General features: G+C 37.1%; 2 protein-coding genes across 6 annotated transcripts in view; one reads left to right on the top strand and one right to left on the bottom strand.

Moving 5' to 3' along the window:
* The window catches only part of LOC117985293 (uncharacterized), a 28,850-nt gene that overhangs the window by 2,309 nt on the left and 571 nt on the right, over positions 1-25,970 (top strand). For 2 of the 5 annotated variants that reach the window (XM_069500758.1, XM_069500759.1), the window contains exons 2-9: positions 10,733-10,853; positions 11,283-11,489; positions 17,899-18,135; positions 18,849-19,138; positions 22,050-22,164; positions 23,631-23,837; positions 24,610-24,864; positions 25,671-25,957. In XM_069500758.1, coding sequence (XP_069356859.1) covers positions 10,733-10,853; positions 11,283-11,489; positions 17,899-18,135; positions 18,849-19,138; positions 22,050-22,164; positions 23,631-23,837; positions 24,610-24,864; positions 25,671-25,957 — 1,719 coding nt within the window. Of the gene's footprint in view, positions 1-9,857; positions 9,988-10,732; positions 10,854-11,282; positions 11,490-17,898; positions 18,136-18,848; positions 19,139-22,049; positions 22,165-23,630; positions 23,838-24,609; positions 24,865-25,670; positions 25,958-25,970 lie in introns of those variants that run through there. The other 3 variants (XM_069500757.1, XM_069500756.1, XM_069500760.1) reach the window with 3 other exon arrangements.
* On the bottom strand, positions 1,582-8,892 carry LOC117984945 (uncharacterized). The gene is made up of 6 exons (XM_034971624.2): positions 8,834-8,892; positions 8,461-8,495; positions 7,260-7,544; positions 5,417-5,585; positions 3,240-3,423; positions 1,582-1,874 (listed from the first exon to the last, which is right to left on the bottom strand). The coding sequence occupies exons 1-6, from the start codon at positions 8,885-8,887 to the stop codon at positions 1,615-1,617; spliced, it is 987 nt and encodes a 328-aa protein (XP_034827515.2). The 5' UTR covers positions 8,888-8,892; the 3' UTR covers positions 1,582-1,614.

Genomic DNA, 25,970 nt, shown 5'->3' with positions numbered 1-25,970 from the left:
CATGTACCTACCATCATACAGGAAAAAATAACATTCTTTAATTTTTTCAAATTTTTATGGCGGTCATTTTGAAATGTTTATTATTTCTTGTTATAGCGGCGATAGAAATACACATTCTGTGAAAATTTCAACTCTTATTACGATTAACGAGATACAGCCTGCTGACAGACATACGGATGGACGGACGGATGGACAGCGGAGGCTAAATAGGATCCCGTTGGCACCATTCGGGTACAGAACCCTTCAAAATACAGCTGACTTCTACTTCCCTGCGCGTTCTCACCCGCTCATGACATAAACAAAACACGTTGCGTACCTACCCATATCTACCTTGATAACAACTTTCTATAGATCATATTTTTTAAGGACCAGTCCAGTCCAGGTACCTAGAATAATTTTTGTTAGTAAATAATAATAATCTTTATTAATTTTAAAAACATAGGTACCTACCTATTTACCTATTTATAAACCCATGTGAGGCCCTGCCTCCCAAGGAAGTAAAATCTGGCCAAGTGCAAGTCAGGCCTCCATTGATTTATTAACTATAATAAATCAATGCAGGCCTCGCTCTTTTAGGGTTCCGTAGGTACATAGTTGTGAACAACATAATTATTTTAGGTGTAGGTATGAAATTCAACATTTGAAATTGATCATTTTCATTTCCGAGCTAGACAAGCAATTTCACCCTCACCACTGGGTGGGTGTCTGGTGCACGTCGACCGTCCGTTGTGCAAGATCCTTCTTTCCACGCACATGCAAACTGTGGAATCAACTCCCATCGACGACGGTGTTCCGACTAGATTACAACATGGGGTTATTCAACCAACCAACAAATTCCTGAAAGGCAGGCAACGCATCGGCAGTTCCTCTGGTGCTGCAAATGCTCATGGGCAGCGGTAATCACTTAACATCAGGTGGCCCACCTGCTCGTTTGCTCGCTATCTCTATTTTAAAAAAAAGAGTCATCGCGTAAAAAACAAAAAAACATAGGTACAGTCGAGTTGAGAACCTCCTCCTTTTTCAAAGTTGGTTAAAAATGAAGTGTAGGTATTTTATTTAACTGGGACGGTCCCATAGTACTATTACAGTGACGGTTAAAAAACGACGGTTAATAAAACCTGAAAATCATAGGAGTTACATGGAAACTGTTTTAGCAACCAATAGATCTTTTTTTGTGAAAATAATTTTGGCATAGTCACTTTTTTGGTCAAGCGTAAGTTGTCCATGAAAATTAACAAACTTGTCAATTTTTCTTAATGCTAGTCCACTCTAGTTTCATGTACCTAGTGCTAAGACCTAAGGACTATTTAATTATAGCGGAAGAAAAAAAAGGAACAAATCTATGTAAGTTAATCAGGAAGGTGATTACTTAGGTAAGCAAAAAATCATAACTTCAACAAACTTATTGCTCAAGGTTAGAAAACAAAAATAAATGAGTTTACAGATTTTTATTGTCTGTCTGTGGCATTTTTGTAGGTTTGCCCTGAAAAGTAATTTAAAAATAATTTGTTTTTAAGTAACTAACTGTATTTATACATTTTGTAAAAGTTGTGTAGGTTATAGGTAAGTAGGTACTTACTTAAAATAATGTTAATTAATATTTGAGCTCAATTTTCATATCAGAGGTTCTAAGTAAGAGTCAGAATTAATAAAGAATTTCTTAAAATTCTTATCAGTTTTTAGAAATTCGAAGTTTTCGATAGTTTTATTAGAGAGATGCCATGCTACGATGAGTTTGCAAGAGCCGTCTTTTTCCGTACAATATTCGAGGGGTAATAGGATGGATGTATTGTCTTTTTGAGGATAATATGTATACTCAGATAGAACCCTCACTCCACAATCCAGAATGTTGTCAGTCAGACTTCTTATGACTCCTGAGGAAAGAGAATATTTAATTAAGTAGGTAGGTATATACCCATACTTACACCTAAAGAATAACGGGTAAGGTTTTTCTACAAAAAATAAAAACCGATATCAATACCTAACCACAAACACTAAAAATTAAACAATAACTAAATGTATTAAAGAATTATCTATATGTTACGGGTAAGGTTGGAAGTTGGAATAAACTGAGGTTTACCCGAGTTTACTTAGTATTACCCAAGGTTCTTGGGAGTGCCCTAAGTCCTGAGCTCTTGATAGTGGAAGCGAGGGGGAGGAAAGAGTAGGTACCCCACTATGCAATGGAGCCATGCATTTCTTCCAACCCGAAAACGACACAATAAACTTTGTCCAACCTAACATTATAGACCTAGGTGAGTATGGGTAAATTCCGAATTAAAATTTATTTTACTTATTATTCGGACTTTACCCAAAACGTTTGAGTAATACTAAGTAAACCCGTGTAAACCTAGGTTTACTACATCTAGCATCACCCGTAACATATACAACAGTTGATATATTATAGTTCTTTAATAAAAAAATTTAGCTGCGCGGATCGTGTATACCGACCTACCTATTTAATTCATATTTTTTGAGACTCCACAATACCTACATCATTGGCACCGACCACAAAAAATATTATTTAAGGACTAGTTACATATATTTAGTATTGTATACCTACATAATATATTCAGTAATAAATTAAATTATTTTTTAATTTTTAGTGTTTGTGGTTAGTGTGTGTGTGTTAGGTATTGAAATGGGTTTTTTTTTGTAAAAAAATTTCACGTCTACTTCTGATCTAATGCTGATCGAGCTTAGCTGTTCTTTCAAACCAGTGGGTCTCTAAATGAACATACCTGGACAAAACACAAGTCATGTAGTTACCGAACACGTTTATCTTAAGACCTGTCAGGTCACCATCGGAAATGCCAGCATTGCAGTTGTTTAAGAATTTAACTACCTCGGCTAGATACTTAATACGATTCGGTAGAAATAACTTCGATAAGGAGACTGACAGGACAGGACTGGGGTGGACAGCATTTTCAAAGCTAAGTCAATCGTCGTCACTCACCGATATCTACCGTAAAGCCTTTACACACTCATTGAAGACTAAGGCTTAAGAGCTATAAAGCGCAGTTTGACTTTGTTCAGACGACACAGGTAAAACGAGACAGATTTAAATAGGTATGTAGGTACCTACTACCTGGTACTCCATATAATATAGTATCTCATTTTAATTCTTGTTTTAAGTCTAAGCAAAGTCAAGGACACTTTATAGATCTCAAGATACTTATCTATGTCTAAGCGGAAACGTGAACACGTATAAAATTATTATGAAAAGATCTCTGAGCTACCATTTTTGCAAGTTTCATTAACGATTTTTTTCGTTACAGACATAAAATTCTCCAAAGTGTTGTTGAAAGTTTCTCTCAAGCAAAGGTAGTCGTCCTCATCATAATATGTTGATCGCCGGGTCATAGGTATAGTCTGGTATTTGATGATGGAGTTAAAAACGCATGGATCTCGTCTTGATGTAATCTGTAAAAGCATTTCATTAGCTTTTTCAAAGCTTTTCATTTCAAATCATTTCATTTCATTTCAAAAGCCAGTTTTAATCGTTTTAACTTGTACTTATCGTTAACTTTTACTTGTAATTAAGTAGGTTAATGCCATATGTAGGTACATTTATGAGATAAGGTCCTAAATGGGTCCTAACATGCATTACGAACGTCACGTCACCTTCCTCCGAACCTTCTCTACAAACATTTAGTAGGTAGGTACCTAATATGAATCAATTTCTAAGTTTTACTAATTCACGTGATTATGATAATCATCATAGTTAATTATACTAGCTGACCCTGCGAACTTCGTTCCGCCTAACAGTCGATTCAAATAAAATATCAATTCACTATCAGAAATTCTAAAATCCCCACGATTTAGGACTTCAGTACTTTGCAGCATCAGGATTGAGGAGTTAGGATCCGAAGTTCAATGATGTAGCCTATGCTTGGTACCTAAAATAATTTTGCATCATCCGCAGTTCCTGAAACATTATAGTTTAGGAGTGCTGTACCTACCCTACATCATCAGGGTTGAGGAGTTGAGACTTGAAGTCTGAGAATAAAGTCGTTGCTTGGTACCTACAATATGAATTCACTATGAACACTTCCTGAATCTTGATAACTCAGGCGGGCAGTAACCCTGCAGCATCAGGATTAAGGAGTTGAATCCAGAATTTTTTATGTGACCACCACGAAAACTTTTTTTGTTGATTTAAAAAAAAGAATTGCAAATCGGTCCAGAAACCTCGAAAAAATCGATGTAGAAAAAAGAACCACCTCATTTTTGACAGTTGGTTAAAAACCGATTACCTTGAAATATTTACGGAACAATTTTTAAAATATCCCCTTTCTAACAAAAAAAAAATGAATGAAATCGGACTACGCGTTAATGAATTACAACTCAGTATACATTTTAACTTTCAACCCCTCTCCTACGGGAACCATGCTGAATTTCGGGATAAAAAGTATCCTATATTCTTCCTCATAGTATGACCTCAAATCGTACCAAGTTTCATTGGAATCCATTCAGTAGTTTCAGCGTGATGCGCGGCCGTGATACAGACAGACAGACAGACAGACAGATAGACAGACAGACAGACAAAAATGAAAAAAATTACAGTTTTGTGTTCAGTATCGATTATAGAGTGCCCTCGAAAAAAAAATTTCAAAATATCTTCAATGTACAGAATTTGACCTGTTACAGTTTTATTATAAGTAAAATTTTCAAAATATCTTCAATGTACAGAATTTGACCTGTTACAGTTTTATTATAAGTATTTTGTTGATTTAAAAAAAAATTTGCAAATCGGTCCAGAAACCTCGAAAAAATCGATGTAGAAAAAAGAACCACCTCATTTTTGACAGTTGGTTAAAAACCGAGTACCTTGAAATATTTACGGAACAATTTTTAAAATATCCCCTTTCTAACAAAAAAAAAATGAATGAAATCGGACTACGCGTTAATGAATTACAACTCAGTATACATTTTAACTTTCAACCCCTCTCCTACGGGAACCATGCTGAATTTCGGGATAAAAAGTATCCTATATTCTTCCTCATAGTATGACCTCAAATCGTACCAAGTTTCATTGGAATCCATTCAGTAGTTTCAGCGTGATGCGCGGCCGTGATACAGACACAGACAGACAGACAGACAGATAGACAGACAGACAGACAAAAATGAAAAAAATTACAGTTTTGTGTTCAGTATCGATTATAGAGAGCCCTCGAAAAAAAAATTTCAAAATATCTTCAATGTACAGAATTTGACCTGTTACAGTTTTATTATAAGTATTGATTTACATAAAAAATAAATGTAGGTACTTACTGATAGCATTTTTTGAAAATAGTAATCTATACAAAACCGATTTTGACTTTTGAGGAGTCAAAGATTGCTGTGTGGTAAATTGCAGAATTATCGTAGAATTGTAGAAGGGGTAGGTGGATACTTAGTTTCATGTTACTGTTACCTCCTGTCCAATACACCTCGGTACGGAGAATAGTTCCGTGAAGATGTTGTATGAGGCCTGACCAGGGTATTGAACTATGCCGTTACAGAGAGTCCAAAATCCATCACGTATAAGGTAGGTCCGAGAAGGATGTCTCAGAGTTAAAACTTTTAATGTTGTTACTCCAGACCTAAAAAGAAAAGTTTTTAATTTTACGCGTGCAAGAGACAGAAAATACTGTTATCTCAGACTGTTATTTACACATAAACATGAAGTTACAATAATCTGCAACCAGAGACTATCCTCGGTGCCTATACAACCTACGGGACTCTTTTCCAAAAAAACCGTGGTATTTTCAAACCTCATACAAAGCGGGACACATGCCTCCATGTTTTCAAATATACATACTTACCTATACTAAGAATGTTTTTCCCAGTCATTTATCTATGTAATAGTAGAATGATAACACTCAAATTATGATCACATGATAATAAATCCATGTTTACAGAGACTGCTTTATTTTCGAATTTTTATTGAGATTTTGTTTAGATTTCGAATTTAGTAGGTATTCAAAATTTTGTTTAAAGATTTAAAACAAAAATAAAAATTAGCGTTTTTAGGTAGGTAGCTATGGGTGTTAGCGTGGTGTTAGCATATACCTACCTACTTAAAATAAGACTAAATGATTTGATGTCTTAAAAATGGAAGAATTATGTAAATAAATATATGTACCTATATGAATTCAAGGAGAAAATGTTGAAGACGGGCGGGCGGCACATTCGCACCATGCGCTATCTTAATAGGTACCGAATCCGGTGGCTTTATATGAAGCCCAACTAAGATCATTTCATGCGGATAAAGAAGTTGCACTTTAAAAATCTCAGTAAAAAATCTGTTTGCTTATTTAAAGTGCAAGATAATCAGCTTGTTAGTAAAATAGTTTGTCAATCTGAAATGTTATAAAATTAATATTTAAGATTATCTATAATTTGTCTGAAGTTTGAATGAGTTGAAACATTGTACTGTCGTTGTTGGGGCAATTGCGGGATGGTATACAGAAGTATACCACCTTCGGATAATAAGTGGCGCAGAAGTCGCAATGCAACGCACGCTGGGCCTGGGTTTTAAATGTGGGTTGGAAATACCACTGTGAAAGTAAGTTGCAGGCACCGAGATTATTATGATACTCATTTTGTGCTACATGCCATTCGTTCTACCGTGCAATAAAATTACTTAGTTACTTAGGTACATTTTTCTGAAGATTATTTGATAACCAATCGGCAATCGTACACCAAATTAAAGACTAGGTACTAGGTAGGTACTTTGTATCGATAATTTTTGCTTTGCTATGAAATGAAATATAATAGAGAAAGAGCCAGTGCGTGCCAGTCCTTCCTTATTTTATAAAACCTGAAAATTTCTCTGCGTATTGTCCCCAACACTGGGAGGAACGTTTGTTTGTTTGTTTGGGTAATAAAGTTGTAAAAAATCTTACGTCAAAGTATAAATTCTAATTTTTTTATATTTTCTTTAGAGTAGGTAGTAGGTATTAGAAATCACGTCATCCATTGCCAGACACTTAAGAGTCGTGGGAAACTGGGATCCCCCGCCAGACACCCTTACGTTGATAATTTATTAAACTTTAAAAGGTGTCTGGCAGGGGGTTGCCACCATACTACGTGTCTGGCAATGCATGATGTGATTTCTACACCTTTAAGTATTACCTGTTATAGAAAGCGACCACGATTCAAACAAACATACGAACAAACTTTAGTGTTGGGAATAATACAGAGAAACTTTCAGCTTTTATAAAATAAGGAAGGTCTGGCGAACGCGTTGGCTCTTAGGCCAAAAAACATAGTACCTTCCGTTCGTTATAGCTTCCTTCAGCAAACGTTCCCGAGTTTCTATTTCCTTGATTTGCTTCTTTAAAGTTGCAGTTAGCGCTGCAGCAGTTTTTAAAGTTTCTTCTAGTTTTATTTTTAGACCTTTAGAACCTGCATCTTCACTTATTGGCTTAAAGATATTATTTTTAGCATATACGTTATGCGACTCCAGATACGGATTTAAAGGTATAACTTCAGAATCATCGCCTTCTGGGACAGATTTTGAAGTTCGGTTCCTAGTATTTTGTGTCAATATGTCCTTGCTGAAAGTTGAATTTAAAATTAGTTTCATATTACTAGCGAAGAATTGTCCTGAATAAATTCATAATATAAGTACCTATCCATACTAATCAGTACCTACCCTTATTATAAATGCGCAAGTGTGTTTGTTGGTTGGTTTATTGGTTTGTCGGTTTGTTGGGTTTGTTGGTTTGTCCTTCAATCACGTTGCTACAGAGCAACGGCATGACCTAATTTTTTGCATGGGTATAGTTAAAGACATGGAGAGTGACATAGGCTACTTTTGATCCCGGAAAATTATCCCGATAAAATTATATATCCCGGGATTTTTAAAAAACCCAATACCACTCGGGCGAAGTCGTGGGCATCAGCTAGTAAACAATGTACAAAATATGTGAAAGTGTATCTGTCTGCCGATTTAGACGCTAGGTATCTACATAGGTACTTAGATATTGTAGATTTTATCCCAGAAACACAGGCATGGGACACTTTTTATCCCGAAAAGTCAAAGAATTCCCAAGGATTTTTAAAAGCTTAAGTCCGCGCGGGTGAAGTAGTGGGCATCATCCAGTTATAAAGAGTTCCCAGTCCCACGGATTTTTCACGCGTTGATAAAATATGTTATAAGCTATACTTAATTACTTACATAGGTATTTAATTTTATTATTTCAACGATACAAATATAGAAATAAGAATAAAGTCGTTTTACAATTTTACTTAGTTATTTTTGTTTATAAGGAAGTAAAAATACTGGTAGGTAAAGAAATCAGCTCATGGTGATATTGGGTAAGTAGGTACTAAGTAGGTAACCTAACTAGATACTATATAAAAGGAAGTAAGTATAAGTAACTCAAGTAGGTACTTGCTTAAGTAATATTTTATTAAGGTAATCAATATTTGTGTTACTTGAAGTAGTTAGGTATAAAAATAAACACTTACTATTGATATTCTAACGGAGCCAGCCATTCAGAAACCTAAAAAATCCATAAGTAATTTTGAGTAAATTAAATGTAAGTAAAGAAAAACTTTTTCATTTATACATTTTTCCTTTGGAGGTACAGAATTTCACGGTGCAGTGACTAGCTCGAAAACGAAATAAGTACCTATATCATACACCCAAAATATGTTGTTCATATTACCTAGTTATTTTAGCATTTAATATCTAATATCGTGAGTGATTTCCATTATAAGTAAATATGAGATATGATGATCTCGGCTGTACTCACGTGGTTAGTCGACTAAAAAAATTTATACTCGGGAGATGACTCGGGAGTTAATTTGTGTTTATTCATATTTGGTAGTTAATACTTACCCAATCACAGAGAATACCCTTAATTAAAATTCCCACTAAAAATATAAAATTCATATTTAAAACTAATAACATCGATAGGCACCTATGTATTTAATTCCGTTGAACGTTGCGAGTGAACAATGAACAGATTTGTGAAGTTTGAGACCAATTGTTTACAATTATTATTCATTGATACGAGTAAGTAGCCATTTAATAGCTTTTCGCTCCCATTGTTTTACCTTTTTTCAGCTTAGTTTTTTTAATTTTAAATGCAGCAGGCGCATCGACCATTATAATATTACAGCAGGCGCAATTTATTTACTTATTTAGTCCTAAGTACTTAGTCCCCAAAGCTTTGAAAGACGTCTTTAATCTTCTGGATTGGAACGGACTTGGCATGACCTTTAATATGCCGATGACATACCTAGTCGTTATTGCAAAGACTCTGGAAGTCCTTAATACAATTAGATACACCTTAAAAGAGCTTTTAAACAGGTGGGCCTAAAAATGAAGATGAGTGAAGGCGGAAACAAATTATCGGACGTGGTTGAGGAACGCAGCTGACAGCCGCGACATCTGGAATACATGGTACACTGAACTGTGCAAACTACCGGACCTAAAGTCACGGACATAACCTTGAGCGAACGATTGTGCAGTGTGCACAGTGCACACGTCTATCAGTCGCGATCTCAGCCGCTACTTACGGTCCGCAGATTAGGTATTCGGATGCGTCCCAATTCCTATAATTTGTTTCCGCCCCCACCAAATAATCGTTGGGAGCTCTGCACTCGAAATTATTGTAAACCTGCAGACGAGTATTGTAAACCTGGGATACACAATCCAGCTAGTTGGGTCCAATTTCGAGAAAGAGGTTAAAATCCAACTCGGCTGGGCAGCTTCGGGAAGCTTCGAGATGTATTCACGTTCGAAATTCTGAAAATCTGCTTGAAAATCATTTACTTAGTCTTCGAACAGTGCGTGTTGCCAGTGATGACATACGGATCCATGACATGGTCGCTAATTATGGGACTCAAGAAAGCTTAGAGTCACTCAGCAAGCGATGGAGAGGAGAGAGCTATGCTTGGAGTTAGTTACTCTACGTGATCAAATCAGAAATGAGGAGATCCGTAAGAAAACCAGTGTAACCGACACAACTCAGCGGATTGCAGGGCTAGGTAAATGTGTTGGGAATAAGCTGCTTAACAGCTTTAATAATTCTAATAAGTTTAAGTGATTTTGTGAAGTAGTGATGTTTGATGTCAATTGGCTCTTCTCAGACCTGCAGGGACGTCTTCGGAACCCTCGTAGCTTTAGTTTTATGTCTACGCAATTACCTAGCAAGGTATCACCTCCTCAAATGAAATCAACGTAGTCAGGCTTCGATGAACAATTTCCTAAACATAATATAGACGCAGTTAGGCAATATAACTACTATAACGAATATTTCAAGATAAATGCAATCAAATAGGTACCTATTAAGGAATTATGATGAGTACTTATATACCTCCCCGGTCCATTATAAGACCTGGACATCGTCTAAGTTTAAAGTCTGTTGTGCCAGATCCTTTTTCCACATACCTACATGCAAACTCTGGAATCGGTTTCTTGTTTGCTCGCTATTTTTATTTAAAAAAAATTGCTTGTCAAGACAAATCCAACGAGCCCAAATACGACAAGGTGTTAAGAAGTTGACGAGTTCCTATGGCCATCTCCTGGCTCCATCATAAAATTATCTATCGTGTTATATTATTTCATTGTCATCAAAGTTACTATGTAGGTATCCTAAACAGCTCAATTGTGAGGAACTGGTTTAAAATTCAGACGCATGATTTGATCACAAATACTAACACGGCAAGTTACTCAAATTTGTAGTAAATCGATAAAAATGATGAATAATAGCAAGTACATATTTTGTTGCAGCCGAAAAGTTTGTCGAGAATTTGTTAAGCGGAGACGCCCACCGACTGCCTTCAGACTCCGTAAAAGTTGAAGATTTAGAGATGAAATTACCAGAATGGTTCGACGAAAAGAAGTACAATCAGTAAGTATTAATTAATTATTTAGATATGAGAATAATTCGAAAAACGTGATTAATAAGTAGGTACTTTTCTTACGTCTATCTAGTATCTACTTTATCCAACCATTCAGACTCTGAAGATGTCTCTCAACATCTTGTTTAAAAAAATTATTAAGTTTAAAATATTAAGTTATTATTAGATATAACTATGCAAACTTATTGAAAAACTTACTAAAACTGCTATGTATATAAATAACTTGTAATGACGGGGAATCCTTATCGTTATAATATTATGGTAAAACTAGGTCATAAAATGACTAAATTTAATTCTTACTAAGTAATACTAATGGGGCTTACTTCGACTAATTACGTGAGTCTAGTCGTGAATCAAGTTATATTTAAGTAGTTAGGTATATTCGTTAAGCTACTAAACAAAATTGCAATTTTTTTCAGGGGTCGTCGTTTCTACCGAGATTTTTTTTTCATGATGTCAGCTTCAATGATTCTTGGGGTGCTTGCATTGTTCTCTATTCCGTCTATATTAAACGTACTGGTTGGCAGTCGACGCTCCAGCTCCTCTTACACAGCTTATAAACGATACTTCTCCACACACCAACACGTGAATGCTTGGTTTGAACATGAGCTGAAGCCTGATTCAATGTAAGAATACCTATTAAAAAACTTTAAGCTAAGTACTTAGCCTTATCAATATGATCAATCAATCAATCAATCAATCAATCAATCAATCAATCAATATATATATATATGTCGGCAGAGAGCTCTAGGATCGTCGTATTTCCTTCTATTGGGCGTTTATCTACAGGGTTATCAAGTTGGCTTAATAGGAACGCGGGATACGATTCTACACAAGTACACAAGTCGTTTCTCTTACCATCTTCAAACCATATTGTTTTTCTTACGTGTCCATGGTAACCCAGATTGTGTCATAATGCGTAGACTCGATCAACGCCACTAGACAACGTTTGCGTCCCGATTACTGCCGAGTATCTCCGACACTCCTGTTCTTAGCAGCACACGCCCTCGTGTGAAGTACATCAGCTGCAGTTACTCTGAGAAGAAATAAAACAACCAAAGAGTAGCTATTTAAACACTTACACATGAGTACTTGATTCCTCGGCCAATTCTGACTTCAACTTCAATAGAGAAAATCTAAGAATTATTAAAATCATTATCGCCAGTTATCTCAAATATCTAGAAACCATTTAACTGAGCTATAGTTTATTTCGCATTATTGTTCATAAACAAAACAAATAGGTTCTCAATCATTTTTTTTTACCACAGCCATGTATCAGTCGTTTACTTTAAAAATCAAAAATAATTCAACCAAAAAATGTATTCTGAAAACACTCGAGTCAACACTCCTATCGGCCCGGCTCCCACAGCCAACGAGCAATTGTAATTGCCCACGCACATCCATCCCCCGTGGATTGCGGTTTCACTCTCTCATCCATCACAGTGGATCAACGAGCAATTGTAATTGCCCACGCACATCCATCCCCCGTGGATTGCGGTTTCACTCTCTCATCCATCACAGTGGATCAACGAGCAATTGTAATTGCCCACGCACATCCATCCCCCGTGGATTGCGGTTTCACTCTCACATCCATCACAGTGGATCATCCGTGTGCATCTCCTATACACACGCGCACCTGTCTGCGCTACGGTCTCTCAAGACCCCGACCTCCACCAGAGCTAAACGCGCATCGCGCGCCCACGGACTCTCAAGTTGCCCCAAGAAACACCGATTTCTACCGGGCTGCGACTACGTAATTACTACTGGCACGGTCAAACTTCATATGGCCGATAGAGTCTCTACTCGAGCTGTTACTGATCACCTTACTCATCATCATGATCATCAATTACATTGTTTACGTCACTTCGAGTGGTACATGACCTACTGGCATTTTTTTAAATTTATCATGTGCATATTTTGTAACTTCTATTTAAATTTAGAGCTTTTAACGTATAACGGTCACGTACACAACATAAAATCCATTCCGTAGGTACTGAACATTCGTGTTTGACCAATAGCAGCCACAGAAACCACATTATTAACACATTCAGCGTTAAACTTGAATGTAAAACTTTATTTAAACAACGAGCACTCAGCACAGGAATCTTAAGAAAATGCATTTACATCACCTTTATGTTCCAATATGCCTAAAATTGGTTGTACGACGCAGACATCTACGTGTCGCTCACCAGCTGCCCTCGTCGCGCTCGTCCCGCAAAGGAATATTAGTTGTAAACGCCATAGCTCGGATCCTCGTAGTTTGAATAAATTATTTTGATTTTGATTTCATACGTCATAATCGTTCGTCGTGCATGATCTTGAATCCGTGCCTGATTATCAGGTAATCAAACTCGGGTAAATCTCCACGGTAATTTGGTTTTAGGTTATTGTAAGGTGGCAATCCGTTCACGCATGTTTTCGTTCTGTTGTTCAAACAGTGTATGCCAATTATCATTACCGTTCCCGTTGTTCCCGGTCTGTGCCAACACTGATCCCGCTTCTGATGTCGGCAGAGAGCTCTAGGATCGTCGTATTTCCTTCTATTGGGCGTTTATCTACAGGGTAATCATGTTGGCTTAATAGGAACGCGGGATACGATTCTACACAAGTACACAAGTCGTTTCTCTTACCATCTTCAAACCATATTGTTTTTCTTACGTGTCCATGGTAACCCAGATTGTGTCATAATGCGTAGACTCGATCAACGCCACTAGACAACGTTTGCGTCCCGATTACTGCCGAGTATCTCCGACATATATTATATATATATATATATATATATATACTTATAATAAAACTGTAACAGGGCAAATTCTGTACATTGAAGATATTTTGAAATTTTTTTTTCGAGGGCACTCTATAATCGATACTGAACCCAAAACTGTAATTTTTTTCATTTTTGTCTGTCTGTTGAAGATATTTTGAAATTTTTTTTTCGAGGGCACTCTATAATCGATACTGAACCCAAAACTGTAATTTTTTTCATTTTTGTCTGTCTGTCTGTCTGTCTGTCTGTCTGTCTGTATCACGGCCGCGCATCACGCTGAAACTACTGAATGGATTCCAATGAAACTTGGTACGATTTGAGGTCATACTATGAGGAAGAATATAGGATACTTTTTATCCCGAAATTCAGCATGGTTCCCGTAGGAGAGGGGATGAAAGTTAAAATGTATACTGAGTTGTAATTCATTAACGCGTAGTCCGATTTTATTCATTCTTTTTTTGTTAGAAAGGGGATATTTTAATTATTGTTCCGTAAATATTTCAAGGTCATCGGTTTTAAACCGACTGTCAAAAAGGAGGTGGTTCTTTTTTCTACATCGATTTTTTCGAGGTTTCTGGACCGATTTGCAATTTTTTTTTAAATCAACAAAAAAAGTTTTCGTGGTGGTCACATAAAAAATTCTGGATTCAACTCCTTAATCCTGATGCTGCAGGGTTACTGCCCGCCTGAGTTATCAAGATTCAGGAAGTGTTCATAGTGAATTCATATTGTAGGTACCAAGCAACGACTTTATTCTCAGACTTCAAGTCCCAACTCCTCAACCCTGATGATGTAGGGTACAGCACTCCTAAACTATAATGTTTCAGTAACTGCGGATGATGCAAAATTAATTTAGGTACCAAGCATAGGCTACATCATTGAACTTCGGATCTTAACTCCTCAATCCTGATGCTGCAAAGTACTAAAGTCCTAATTCGTGGGGATTTTAGAATTTCTGATAGTGAATTGATATTTTAGGTATCAAGCAACGGCTTCACGATGACACTCCCAGTCCGAAGTACTCCACCCGAGCGAAGCCGGGGCGGGTCAGCTAGTCTAAGTAATAATTGTACAAAAACCATTAATTACCCAACATTTTCAGGCAGGCAGGCTGAGATGGGACCGAAGCATGAAAAAGTATAATGAACCTCGTGATAAGTAATCGTATTCTTGAGATTTAAGATTTGTAAAATTGGATGGCTCCGGGATAAAAAGTAGCCTATGCCACTCTCTAGATTTTTAAATACTTACTTAACCCATCAAAAGCTCAAAGGTTATAAATTATAATAAAACTTTCCACAAAACCAGCCAAGTGCGTGGCGGGCCACGCGCAGTGTAGGATTCCGTAGTCACAATTTAATCACAAATACAGTAGATACAATATTACTATAATATACATTAATAGTTGTACGTTATTGAGTTGCATATTAATTTAATATGCAACTCAATCAAGGGCGGATCCAGCTTTGGTGCCAGGGGGGGGTCACATAGTCGTGGTCAAGTCACAACATCTCGAGCTCTTGCGACAGGTCGAGTTGGTAATCGGGGTATGACGAGCGGGGGTTGGAGGGGGACGCCCCGCACACCCGCACGCAGGGCCGTCTTTAACCTATTGGAGGCCCTGGGCACATTAGAATAACGGGGCCCCTATGATCTTGACAGAGTAGGTACTATTTTCTTGGAATAGGCAAAGAAAGCAGATAAGTCACGTTCAAGACGTATTATAAATGCGAATGTTTCTATCTATCTGTTACCTTTTCAAAGTCTATATTCTAAATCAAAATTTGGTACTATTCAGAGATAGTTTACACTCGGAAACGGCTTTTTATCCCGGAAAATTAAAGGGTTCTCACGGAAATTTTAAAAAACTTAATCTATGTGGACGAAGTTGCGGGCATCAACCAATATAAAGTAAAAGCGCGAGCGAAGCGAGCGCGAAATTTTTCATATATTTACGATAAAATCATAAGGTAGCTACTAATATTATAAATGCGAAAGCGTGTCTATCTACTTATCTGTTACCATTTGACGGTCTATCTTTTTGACCAGGTACTACACAGAGAAAGCTTTCATCCCGGAAACCTGCATACACTTTTCATGCGGAAAATCAAAGAGTTCCTACGGTTTTTTGAAAACCTAAATCAATGCGGACAAGGTTGCGGGCGAGCAACAACGAATACAGAGCAAAAGCGCGAGCGAAGCGAGCGCGAAATTTTCTGTCTGTCTATCATCTTGTTAGGTACTTTTTCATGGCCAAATGTAGGTAGGTAGGTACTACTCAGTGATAGCTTGCATCTCGGAAGGGATTTTTAATCGTAGTGGACCGTACGTGCGAGCGAAGCGAGCGCAAAATTTATGACATTATTTACAAAAAAAGAAAAGATAAATGTCAGAAATATTGTATTACGATATAGATAAATGCCAAAAATTTTGTACTAAAAACTATAAAGTCATCTGTTGTATAAAGAATAGTTCTATTATCTTTAGGGGTCCCCAGATGCAACGAGCGCTTGGATAATAAAAACTTTACTATAAATAATAAACGTAAAGGACCAATCCGACCAATACATTATAGGTATATAATACATATTATTTTTTACTTTTAGAGGTTTTTACTGTCCGGAATTTTTTAAAAAGTGTGAAAAAGAATGAAATATTCTATCATTTGCGTAAAGGCAATAAAGATCGGATATAAGACTATTTAACAATCTCTACGGTCCTTTGTTTGAGATGGCTTTTTTGACCGTTGATTTTATCGAAATAAATATGTTTTTGGGTATTAAAATATCGGTTGGTCTGTTATAGTTTGGTGATCTGGCAGGGACTACTGGGCCCTAATCGATCGTGGGCCCTGGGCAAGTGCTGTGTGATGTTCTTCAATAATTGAAGAACGACACACGAAATGTGACATCTCGATGAAAGGTAGCGGTGGCGCGGTAAAATTCAAATTTTGGATGCGTTTGTTCGCAAGAACATAATGTTTTTGCCATCATACAAAATATTATATTAAATTGATTAAGTATTGAAGGAACTTACATAAAATTTAGGTATATAAAAATATAAAAAACGTTGTTTAACAATTTTAATTAGTGGTCCACCTAGGTCCTGGACGCAGCCCAGGGGGGGGTCATGACCCCCGTGACCCCCCCCTTGGATCCGCCCTTGAACTCAATAAACTATAACTATTAACCTCGAAAAACAGATATACAGATAACTCCTTAACCTGTGAACCCTACTTAGCCAGTATAGTTTTCTTTCTAGTAGCTTAGCATAGTTTTCCTTTAAAATTGATTATATATTAGCACTTTAAAATATCATATTTTACAAACGGATCTAGAAATCGAAAAATGATGTTCCCACACCCACAGTATTTTTAAAAGACCTATTCATACGATATCCCACACTATGGGGTAGATGAGAAAAAAATCATCCCCACTTTACATGTAGTGGAGCTACCCTAAAAAAAATTAACACAATTTTATTTCACCACTTTGTCGGCGTGATTAATATTTATACCCATGCCAAATTACAGATTTCTAGCACTAATAGCACGGTAATATTATATCAATTACCGTGCTAATAGTATCTGAGATTAACCGAGGACGGACGGACGGACAGACGGGCGGACATGGCGAAACTATAAGAGTTCCTTGTTTACTACGGAACCCTAAAAAAGTACCAAATTAACTTTTTTATGCAACAGACGAGTGACAAGTTTACAACACGTGTAAAATGATTGTAATGAGAAACTCCAATAGATGTGAGAAAATTACCTATCGGTCCCTTCGCTTATTAGGATTCCGTACCTCAAAAGGAAAAACGGAATCCTTATAGGATCACTTTGTTGTCTGTCTGTCTGTCGGTCTGTCAAGAAACCTACAGGGTACTTCCCGTTGACTTAAAATCATGAAATTTGGCAGGTAGGTAGGTCTTATAGCAGAAAACCATGAATTTGTAGTTACATCACACAAAAAAAATCAAATTGTGGTCATGAACTGATAATTAGTATTTTCAATTTTCGAAGTAGGATAACTATATCAAGTGTGGTATATGAAAGGTCTTTACCTGTGCATTCTAAAACAGATTGTTATTTATTTTTATGCATCATAATTTTTTAATTATTATCGTGCAAAATGTCGAAAAAATACGACTGTATTACGGATCCCTCGTTGCGCGAGCCTGACTCGCACTTGGCAGGCTTTATTCAGATTCAACTGCAATTATGATACGAATTATAGTACGAATAAAAAAACTAAGTATAATTCCAGAGCGTGGCGATCACTCTACACGGTCAGGAGTCGTCATATTCAAGCAGGACGCGCTGCCAGGTTAAAGGGAACAGGCACCATTTCCCAACGCGATGTGGCCCTTACCCTTTTCGGTTTTATTGGATTTGCCTTTCTTAAGCCAGACCAGTTCAGATTTAGACAACTGAAAGAAGGCGATTGGGACGCGTACAATCATTGCTGGAAAGTTATTGGACACATGATTGGATTGGAGGACAGGTAGGTAACTTGCAGAACAATATATTTTAAATAAATACATGATTAACTAGCTGATGCCCGTTAAATCGTCCTCGTGGATTTCGTTTTCCTGAAAATCCCGTGAGAACTCTTTGATTTTCTCCCGGGCCCGGTTGAGGTGCCCGGGAGAAAATCAAATCGAACTCCGGACCACCGGAATAGGAGGCCGATATCTTAATAATCCGATGTTACCATACTAATATCATAAATGCGAAAGTGTGTCTGTCTGTCTTTCTGCTAGCTTTTCACGGTCCATCCGTTCAACCGTTTAGGAAAATGAAATTTCGTACAGAGATAGCTTGCATCCCAGGGAAGGACAATGAAAATGAAAATGAAGGAAAATGAAAGAGTTCCCACGGGATTTTTAAGAACCAAAATCCACGCGGACGAAGTCGCGGGCATCACCTAGTAACTATATAATTTGTAAACAACAAACTGAACCTGTGTGCCTAAGTTTATTGCTTTGCATTGACTTATATATTATTTCGTATGGACAGGGCCATTGAACAAACAAAATGGCACCGGCTCAGTGATGCTTTAGCACCAATGCAACCTCAGTGACGTCTGGATTTCAAACGGGTCGTTAATTAGTATCTAAAAGGTGGCGTGATTTATTTGGTTCCAAAACCGTGACAAATTTTGTTCGCTTGGGCATATCTTGTCATTTATATATCGATGTTGCTTTGTTGTTTTAGGTTTAACATTTGCCGAGACACCTACGTAGAGACACGCCAAGTGTGTAAAATACTTCAGCACAGAGTTTTCACGCCCTGTTTAGAGAACGTTCCTGAATATTTTGAGCATATGTCTCGTGTTATGTTAGAGGGTGTCAGTATTGTATTAACGGACTTGGAAACTTCGTCCATGATGTATGCAATGATGTGTTTAGCTGAGGTGCCTGGATATATCAATTCGGAACGAGATAGAATAGATTTCCAAACCAAGTTAAGAAAGCATCAAGTGAATGGACAACATCGCGATGAAGGTAATTCTGATTTGTTATATTATGAAGAGTGCAGGTAGGTACCTACCTACTAGATGACGCCTGCGTTTTTCGTTCGTTTGCGTGGATTTAGGTTTTTGGAAATCCTGTGAGAACGCTTTGATTTCCGGATTAAACCTAAGTAGGTATATCGAGATTCAAGTTATTTCTGTACCAAATAGATAATGCCCGCAACTTCGTCCACGTGGATTTAGATTTATTTTAAAATTATGTGGGAATTTTTCCTCTGTAATTTTCCGGGACAAAAAGTATGTAGGTATAGGTACTCTGTACCAAATGGATGACCGCTATCATTGTAGCTTTTTCAAAATTGGTTTCAAAACGATGGGCCGTAAAAAGCTAGAAGACAGACAGACACTTTCGCATTTAAAATATTGGTATGGATGTTAATATGGATATATTAGTAGGTACGGATCTTAATTAGTGCAAGCACTACGGCACCATCGAAAATATTAATCTTAAGAGCTCTTGGACAGAATGTGGTTCTCATAATAAGTCCGTGTGTATAACGTAGGTATTAAATCAGTAGTAGGTACCCTTATTATAAATGCGAAAGTGTGTTTGTTTGTTGATTTGTCCTTCAATCACGTCGCAACGGAGAAACGGATTAACGTGATTTTTATCATGGGTTGTTTAAAGACCTGGAGAGTGACATAGGCTACTTTTTATCCCGGAAAATGAAAGAGTTCCCAAGGGATTTTTAAAACCTAAATCCACGCGAATGAAGTTGCGGGTATCAGCTAATAACTGACATTCTCCTTCTTTCAGGTGTATTTTCAACTACATTAGTAAAAGAATGCGCAATAGAAGGGGTACTAAAAAAGCCACCACGTATGCTTTATATTCGCGACTACGAATCTATGGACGATATCCCAGCATATAAACAGCTGTCTTCACTGGCAAAATATAAATTGGCATTCAACGAAATGGCAGTTGCATTTCACGCAACTAATATAGGAAGAAACATCTTTAACTGGCATTTGAAATGGGCAATATTTGTCGCATCTTACTTACCGTATCGTGCTTTGTGGCACTTTGGTTTAAAGAATGTTTTTGTAAATATTTCCAAAGAAAGCCCAACGGACAAGTCTACTCCTAAGCCAAATTCAGAGTATTATAAGCCACAGCCACCTCAGCCTTGGTATAAAGTGATATTATCTTTTTTGTGGTGAAATCATCGGGTGAAATGCTAATTTATTGTTATTATTAACTATCTAAATATATAAAAGCGAAATACCACTCACTCACTGACTGACTGACTAATCACGAAATCACAGCTAACTATAAAGCCTACAAACTTGAAATTTGGAAGGTAGGTCCTTACGAGGACGTATGTGTCAGCTAAGAAACGGTTTCGAAAAATTCCCCCCCTAAGGGTGTGAAAGGGGGGGGGGGGGGGGGTGTGTGTCAAAGGTTGTATGAAAGTCCTATGTTTTTGAAGTTAGAGACATGAAAATCGACATTTAGGTTATTAGCTTTAAATAATAAAAATCTGTATAATTCAATTTGGGAAATTCCCCCCTTGAGGGTGGTAAAAGAGGGGGAAAAGTTTTTGTAGAAAAGTTTTAACTATTGTTATTTTTACTTTAAATTTGAAATGTAGGTTCTTTCTAGGGGGTAGGTATTAGATAAGAAAGGATCTAACTAAATTCGCCCCCTAAGGGGGTGAAATGGTGGTTGAAAAGTTATATGAAAATCCTATGTTTTTGAAGTTATAGATCTGAAAATTGTCATTTAGGTATTCTGGGTTCCGTGCCTTAAGGTGAGACTGAGTGAGTAGGTAAGTAAGGCCTTTTGCAGCGGGAAAATTTCAGATCTCATGAGAAACCAGAAATGTTACGCGGACGAAGTCGCGGGCAACTGCTAGTATATAGATATGAGAACATAGAAAATAGTTTCATATTTGTGCCTTTTGGGGTGGAGTCCATGGGTTCGTGGGGTGAGGATGCTAGATCCTTTTTTAAGGAGCTTTCATCCCGTCTCGCGGAATCCACGGGGGACCGGAGGGCTGGCAGCTAACTCTGTCAGCATAATATTAGTCTGGCCTTTCAACGAGGTAACGCTGCCAGCGTTCTGGGCACCCTGCCTTGTTGCGGTGGTTTAGATGATATTTTCGATCTGTAATTTTTATGTTCAATCGTTTATTAATTAAATAAAATTAAATTATAGACCAATCATTAATCTATGTAATTAATAAAGGTTTAGATAAATTATAATTATAATCAGCGTTATAATTCCGCTGATTAAGATGATGTGATTATTTTTGTCAATTGTTATCAGTGAAAAATGATAGAGGCACTTAATATTTTTTTAATAAAGACTGATCAAATTAAATAATGTTTGAGTGCACATGAAGAAGGTGATCGACTATTATGCTTGTAGATCGATCCATATTTTGTCCTAAAATTTCGTGAATTTTAGGTATTAAGATGAATTTAAATGGTAAGTAACCTTATGTGTTATAGTAAGTAGGTATAGTAGAAGGTTTTTATAGGTACTAGGTATATTTTATTTATGTAATTAAAATAATTAGGTATCTCTTCTCTAATGAAAGACATAATTATATTGTAAACCTACGTAATTTTGGCACCTAGGTAGTATTTTAATTTTATCCTGTTTTAATTTTATCTTCAATAATATCTTTCTTGTACAGAAATATATAAATATTGTGAAACTATCCGATGTTTACGTCACACTTCTCAGTTTATTAAATAAAAATTAAAAATATTAAGTAAGCCACAAGCAAACACTCGGCATACTAAGTTGGAAATTTTAAATGAAAATTAGTTAAGCACGTAATAGTATCTAGTATCTACCTAACATATAAGTGTTATAATACGAGTAGATATATAGGTACTTACTTAATAATAACATTTACCTACTACTGTTTCAGTGGATGAATACATACGTGGCCTGTTTTCAAAAGAAGCTTTTGAACAGCCTTGTGATGAGAAATTACCTGAGGGAATGAGAATACCTGCATGGTTTGACGAGAAACAATATAATAGGTAAGTAAGTAAAGGCACATTATATTCATAGAATAAACATTTTATTTGTTCCGAGTCATTCTTATCACGATGTGATCATGACTAGCATAAATAACCTAACATGATAAATTAAACTATTATTTACGCTACCGCACAAAGTCAAAAGTTATCGTTTATTGAGACCCAGTTTTCAAGATTCATGCGTTCGTTCATCGTAAGTATCTAATTAATTCTAACACTGGAATATATATATATATATATATATTCCAGTATATATATATATATATTATATACTTATAATAAAACTGTAACAGGTCAAATTCTGTACATTGAAGATATTTTGAAATTTTTTTTTCGAGGGCACTCTATAATCGATACTGAACCCAAAACTAATTTTTTTCATTTTTGTCTATCTGTCTGTCTGTCTGTCTGTCTGTATCACGGCCGCGCATCACGCTGAAACTACTGAATGGATTCCAATGAAACTTGGTACGATTTGAGGCCATACTATGAGGAAGAATATAGGATACTTTTTATCCCGAAATTCAGCATGGTTCCCGTAGGAGAGGGGATGAAAGTTAAAATGTATACTGAGTTGTAATTCATTAACGCGTAGTCTGATTTCATTCATTTTTTTTTTGTTAGAAAGGGGATATTTTAAAGATTGTTCCGTAAATATTTCAAGGTCATCGGTTTTTAACCGACTGTCAAAAAGGAGGTGGTTCTTTTTTCTACATCGATTTTTTCGAGGTTTCTGGACCGATTTGCAATTTTTTTTTTAAATCAACAAAAAAGTTTTCGTGGTGGTCACATAAAAAATTCTGAATTCAACTCCTTAATCCTGATGCTGCAGCGTTACTGCCCGCCTGAGTTATCAAGATTCAGGAGGGTTCATAGTGAATTCATATTGTAGGTACCAAGCAACGACTTTATTCTCAGACTTCAAGTCTCAACTCCTCAAACCTGATGATGTAGGGTACAGCACTCCTAAACTATAATGTTTCAGTAACTGCGGATGATGCAAAATTAATTTAGGTACCAAGCATAGGCTACATCATTGAACTTCGGATCCTAACTCCTCAATCCTGATGCTGCAAAGTACTAAAGTCCTAAATCGTGGGTATTTTAGAATTTCTGATAGTGAATTGATATTTTAGGTATCAAGCAACGGCTTCACGATGACACTCCCAGTCCGAAATACTCCACCCGAGCGAAGCCGGGGCGGGTCAGCTAGTTCATAATAAAGATAGGGGCTTCTTTAGACGATGATTCAAACAATATATTGTGTCATATCATATTCCAACATTTATGCAATGCATTAAGGTTGTATGCATGACAGGTGTCGTCTGAACTCTGAATCGTCCTCTAAAGAAGTCCCTATCTTGACTGTGAATTCCGGTGTATATCGATGACGTTATCCAAAAAGCTTTTCAATTTTCGATCGAGGGTTCTTTTGTTCTAATTGATCAGTATTTGACGCATTTCAGAGCACGTCGTTTCTACTGGGAACAATGTTTTCAGTTCACACTATCCATGATACTGGGTTTGGTAGCAGTGCTCGCCGTGCCTTCCATCCTACAAATACTCATTAGCTCCCGTCGCTCAAACTCTATTTTCACAGCGTACAGAAGATACGTATCCACACTACTGCATACTGTTTCTTGGTTCGAACATGATTTGAAACCTGGGAGTGTGTAAGTTTTCGTGGAAAGCACCAAGGGCACCCGCAAGCACACGTGAATTTGGGTCGAAAAATATCGAACCTACTAAGTACAAAGCAAATATATTTTTCTGAATTTTTGACACACTTTTTAGAAAAAATAATAACAGATCTAATTGAACTCTTGAACACACCAGAACCATAGTTCACTCTGCCAGAACGATGAAACATAGTGGTATGCAGATCATAGAGGCGTAACAGGACTTGCCCTAGTTGAAATAGCTCAATGCCGGGTCACAACTGAAAATCAGCGGATCATGCGTGTTGGTGCAATATGCAGGGCGTTATGCTGTACCTACATTGTCACAGATGAAAATGTTACAATTTTGTATGTATTTAGGGTTCCGTACCTCAAAAGGAAAAACGGAACCCTTATAGGATCACTTTGTTGTCTGTCTGTCTGTCGGTCTGTCAAGAAACCTACAGGGTACTACCCGTTGACCTATAGAATCATGAAATTTGGCAGGTAGGTAGGTCTTATAGCTGACATTCGGGGAAAAATCTGAAAACCGTGAATTTGTGGTTACATCTTACAAAAAAAATTAAATTGTGGTCATGAACTAATAATTAGTATTTTCAATTATCAAAGTAAGATAACTATATCAAGTGTGACTCTGACCTCAAACCATTTGCATACCCCTGTAATAATTCTAGATAGAACGTCCAAATTCGATATGTTTGCGGCTTGCGCGAGCCCTTACTCTTAATTATTTCAATGAGCAATTTTACCGATTTTTTAACAATAGTAAGCACCTATTTCACAGCTCATGGAGGTCTTTACTTCTGGTCCGCACTCGTCATATCAAAGCCAGTAGGGCGGCTAATCTTCAAGACAAGGGTGTTTTGTCCCAGCGGGACCTAGCACTCACGCAGTTCGGATTTATTGGTTTTTCAGTATTGAAACCCAATAAATTTGGAATTCGGCAGCTTGAAGAAGGTGATTGGGAAGCGTACAATCATTTCTGGAGAGTCATTGGACATACTATTGGGTTAGAAGACAGGTATGATTATTAGAGGTACCTTCACATAAGATTGAAGGGTAGGAATCTGATATAGGTGTGGACTTTTCTTCGATGTCACCGAGGTAGGTACTTATATATTCTGCATCTCAGATTAGACCCAAACTGGTATCAATAGGGAACTTTTTCTAAAGTTTTTAAAATATTTCACAAGCATCTACTTTACAAAGTATATAGAGATCAGGATATTTACTAGTTTTGGTCTTCTCAGAGGAACGTGTATTGCTTCATCATTATAATATTATTATCAATAGACAAACGTCTGGCACTGCTGGATATAAGTAAGTATAACATACTCTTGTAAGTTGTAGGCACTTCATGCCTACGCCAGCTTGTAAGGTGTAGGCACTTCATGCTTACGCCAACGCCTGTATCCAGCGGCCCCTTGCGACTTGTTTGATGTCGTCTGTCCACCTAGTGGAGGTTTTCCAACGCTATGCTTTCCGGTGCGAGGTGCCATTCCAGCACCTTGGGACCGGCGGTGGGAATTTCTATCGGTTTTTCAAACTATGTGCCCAGCCCAATGGCATTTCAGCTTCACAGCAAGCTGAGCTATGTCGATTACTCTGGTTTTCCTACGGATCTGCTCATTTACAATTTGATCTCGTAGAGAAACTCCAAGCAATGTTCGCTTGGTGACTCTGAGCCGTCTAGCTTTCTTATGAGGCCCATAGTTAGCGACTTACATATATTACTTACCCATCTAAAAATATTTTCGTCGTATTTATTTTAGAAGTATCCGCTAAGCGTTTGAGCGTTCCAGATCTTGACATCTTTTTATCACACAGGTACAACCTTTGTCGAAAGAATTTTGAAGAGACGCGACAAGTATGTCAAATTCTTCTCGACCGTGTATTCACACCGTGCTTGGAGAACGTACCAGAATATTTTGAGCATATGGCACGTTCCATGTTAAATGGCACGTGGTACGCTAACCCGGCAATAAATGTGGAGGTCATGATATACTGGACCAAATACTTGGCTGGAGTGCCCGGATATATTGATACAGATGTAGATAGAATGAACTTACAAGACAGAATCAGGAAGCAGTTGAGGGGAAGATCAGAGGAAACTGGTAAGATATTAAG

The sequence above is a fragment of the Maniola hyperantus genome, chromosome 9 (assembly GCF_902806685.2).
Source record: "Maniola hyperantus chromosome 9, iAphHyp1.2, whole genome shotgun sequence".
Taxonomy (NCBI): Eukaryota; Metazoa; Arthropoda; class Insecta; order Lepidoptera; family Nymphalidae; genus Maniola; species Maniola hyperantus.
Note: the sequence above shows the minus strand (reverse complement) of the source record. Positions and strands in the feature narration are given on the sequence as shown.

Bases quoted from the DNA above. Each gene is read 5' to 3' on its own strand.
- LOC117984945 (XM_034971624.2), bottom strand. From the start codon at position 8,887: ATGAATTTTATATTTTTAGTGGGAATTTTAATTAAGGGTATTCTCTGT. The intron at 7,545-8,460 runs GTAAGTGTTTAT...TTCAACTTTCAG, and splicing joins GCTCCGTTAGAATATCAATA to CAAGGACATATTGACACAAA. The intron at 1,875-3,239 runs GTAGCTCAGAGA...CTCTTTCCTCAG, and splicing joins TAATGAAACTTGCAAAAATG to GAGTCATAAGAAGTCTGACT.